The sequence below is a fragment of the Gadus morhua genome, chromosome 4 (genome assembly GCF_902167405.1).
Source record: "Gadus morhua chromosome 4, gadMor3.0, whole genome shotgun sequence".
NCBI classification, from domain to species: Eukaryota; Metazoa; Chordata; class Actinopteri; order Gadiformes; family Gadidae; genus Gadus; species Gadus morhua.
In genome coordinates, this window is record NC_044051.1 from 43,086,535 (window position 1) to 43,089,686 (window position 3,152).

The following is a 3,152-nucleotide window of genomic DNA, read 5'->3' on the forward strand; positions in this document are numbered from 1 at the left end:
ACATTTAGTAACACCATTCGTGTTTACCGAAAAATAGTACTGATCCTATTGATATGACGTATAATTTAAGCATATTTATGATCCATCACAGATCAGAGTGGAGTACAGTACCTTAGTCTTCTCCCTGCTGTAATGTAGTGAGCCACACCAAACTGTCCAACTCCTTACAAGGAAAAGATGCTTTAAACGAACCAGTTGGACCAGTTCCCCTCCCAGTTAGCACTAGCCTCCTATTGGCTGCTGTTCCATGACTTCAATCAGTGATAATAACGAACGCTGGACAGAGAGCTCTGATGTCTACAAGCTCAGACAGAGGAAAACAAAGAGACAGTTGAGGTCAAACAGCACGTAGAGACACATCACTGGTTCTCCCTCTTCACAGCAGAACCCACAGGAACATAGATATGTTATCGATAAAGAGACTGATGAACATAATGAACAGAATCACACTCAGAGTCAGGATAGGCATGTCTGTACTGGCTGTGATTCGATAATAGGCAGGGTGGTTTTCTGTCTTCATTCTCCTCAATGAGTCATCTTGTTGGGCTGGATTGGGTTGGGTTCATCTTGTTACATACAGGCAGGTATTTAGAAAGGGCCAAGGTAAACACACACACAGATACAGAACGACAGACAGATACACACATATGGAGACACAAACATGAAGACAGACACACACACACACACACACACACACACACACACACACAAAGCATTAACACATGCTGTAATGGGGGCGTTTAGCAGAACCCAAGTGCACGGACAGACGACTAGCGCAGGATAAGTACAAGGCTTTATTTGGGGACATGATCGACAGGCAGAGGGTAGTCGGCGGGCAGAGGTCGGCAACGGGAGGGCAGATGGACGGACCAGGAATAGGGAACAGGTAGGCAGACAAACTGATGAGGGCCGTGACCTCATCACTGGGCCGTGACCTCATCGCTGGGCCGTGACCTCATCGCTGGGCCGTGACCTCATCGCTGGGCCGTGACCTCATCGCTGGGCCGTGACCTCATCGCTGGGCCGTGACCTCATCGCTGGGCCGTGACCTCATCGCTGGGCCGTGACCTCATCGCTGGGCCGTGACCTCATCGCTGAGCCGTGACCTCATTGTTAGTATGTGATGTCATGGCCCGTTTGTGATGTCCTCATGGGGGGGCTCAGTGTGGGGGGGTCAGCCTGGGGGGGTCAGCGTGGGGGGGGGTCAGCCTGGGGGGGTCAGCGTGGGTGGGGGGTCAGCGTGGGTGGTCAGCGTGGGGGGGTCAACGTGGGGGGGGGTCAGTGTGGGTGGTCAGCGTGGGGGGGGTCAGCGTGGGGGGGTCAACGTGGGGGGGGGTCAGTGTGGGTGGTCAGCGTGGGGGGGTCAACGTGGGGGGGGGTCAGTGTGGGTGGTCAGCGTGGGGGGGGGGTCAGCGTGGGGGGGTCAGCGTGGGGGGCTCAGCGTGGGGGGGGGTCAGTGTGGGGGGGTCAGCCTGGGGGGGTCAGCGTGGCTGGTCAGCGTGGGGGTGGTCAGCGTGGGTGGGTCAACGTGGGGGGGGGTCAGTGTGGGTGGTCAGCGTGGGGGGGGGTCAGCGTGGGGGGCTCGGCGTGGGGGGGGCTCAGCGTCCGGCACCTCGTCCTGGAGTCTCTGGATGCGCTCCAGTGTGGCACCGATCCACGGCAGGAAGCGGGACAGCTTGGTGAAGAGCAGGCCCCGCCCCTGGCCCCGCCCCCCGGGGGGGAGGGGCAGCAGCAGCCCGGTGAGGAAGGCGGTGCCGTGCCGGCGCGACGCCACCGGCGACGCCCGCCAGCGCCGCTCCACGTCCTGCGGGCCGGGCCGGGCGGGGGGGCCGGCCATGCAGAACATCTTGTTGCTGATTGGCTGAGAGGTGTTGAGGAGGCGGCGGCAGGCGTCCAGGGTCACGTAGGTCACGATCTCCGACCCCAGCCACGTCAGGCCGGGGCTCCCAGCATGCATCAGGACGTTCTCACTGAAGTCCTTGGTGGGCAAGCAGAGCGGGAAGAGGGAGGGGCCAAAGAGCAGGGGCGTGGCCAGGTGGAGGACCACCAGGTCGTTGTCATGGAGACCCGCCTGGAAGCCGCGGTGCAGGAAGGCGCTGAGGACGGAGACCGCCCGCCCCCCTGAGGACACGTTATTATAACCTGTTAATACTGTTATTATAACCTGTTAATACTGTATTATAACCTGTTAATACTGTTATTATAACCTGTTAATACTGTTATTATAACCTGTTAATACTGTATTATAACCTGTTAATACTGTTATTATAACCTGTTAATACTGTTATTATAACCTGTTAATACTGTTATTATAACCTGTTAATACTGTATTATAACCTGTTAATACTGTTATTATAACCTGTTAATACTGTTATTATAACCTGTTAATACTGTTATTATAACCTGTTAATACTGTTATTATAACCTGTTAATACTGTTATTATAACCTGTTAATACTGTTATTATAACCTGTTAATACTGTATTATAACCTGTTAATGCTGTATTATAACCTGTTAATACTGTATTATAACCTGTTAATGCTGCATTACGACCTGTTAATACTGTTATTACAACATGTCGATATTGTAGTATAATGTCATTATTGTACTATAACATGTTAATACTGAATTATAACATAATGTACATTACTGTACATTATGTACTTTCATTGTAACATCTTGCAACTGCTATTATACTTTGGAAGTACTGTTAGAACTAATTAAGTAAATACGTTTTTATAACATGTGAATTCTGCTTCGTATGGTGACCCCCCCCACACACTAACCCTAACCCTAACATAATAATACTGTATTATTACATGTTCAAACTATATTATAACATGTTATTACTGTGTTATAATATGTTATTATTGTACAATATAATGTTAAAACTGTTTTATAACCCGTTATTCCTGTACATTTTAGCCTGTTATAATAACATGTTCTAACTGTTATAACATTGATCAGTACTGTGATCATAACGTGTTATGCATGTTACTGGGGGTCTCACCCTGGTCAACATGCAGGCTTGTGGCTTTTCCTGTGTAACAGCTCGCGGAGGTCAGGATGGCCACGCCCCCTAGGACCACGCCCTGACATAGCTCCACCCCCTCGTTGTCCAACAGCGACACCTGACAACAATACAACAATAG

At 50.8% G+C, this 3,152-nt stretch overlaps 1 protein-coding gene across 1 annotated transcript in view; it reads right to left on the reverse strand.

Moving 5' to 3' along the window:
• Positions 1-1,468: 1,468 nt before the first annotated feature.
• The window catches only part of prozb (protein Z, vitamin K-dependent plasma glycoprotein b), a 10,796-nt gene continuing 9,112 nt past the window's right edge, over positions 1,469-3,152 (reverse strand). The window contains exons 7-8 of the mRNA XM_030354315.1: positions 3,011-3,131; positions 1,469-2,121 (exon numbers count right to left, since the gene is read on the reverse strand). Coding sequence (XP_030210175.1) covers positions 1,553-2,121; positions 3,011-3,131 — 690 coding nt within the window. The 3' untranslated portion in view covers positions 1,469-1,552. The remainder of the gene's footprint in view (positions 2,122-3,010; positions 3,132-3,152) is intronic.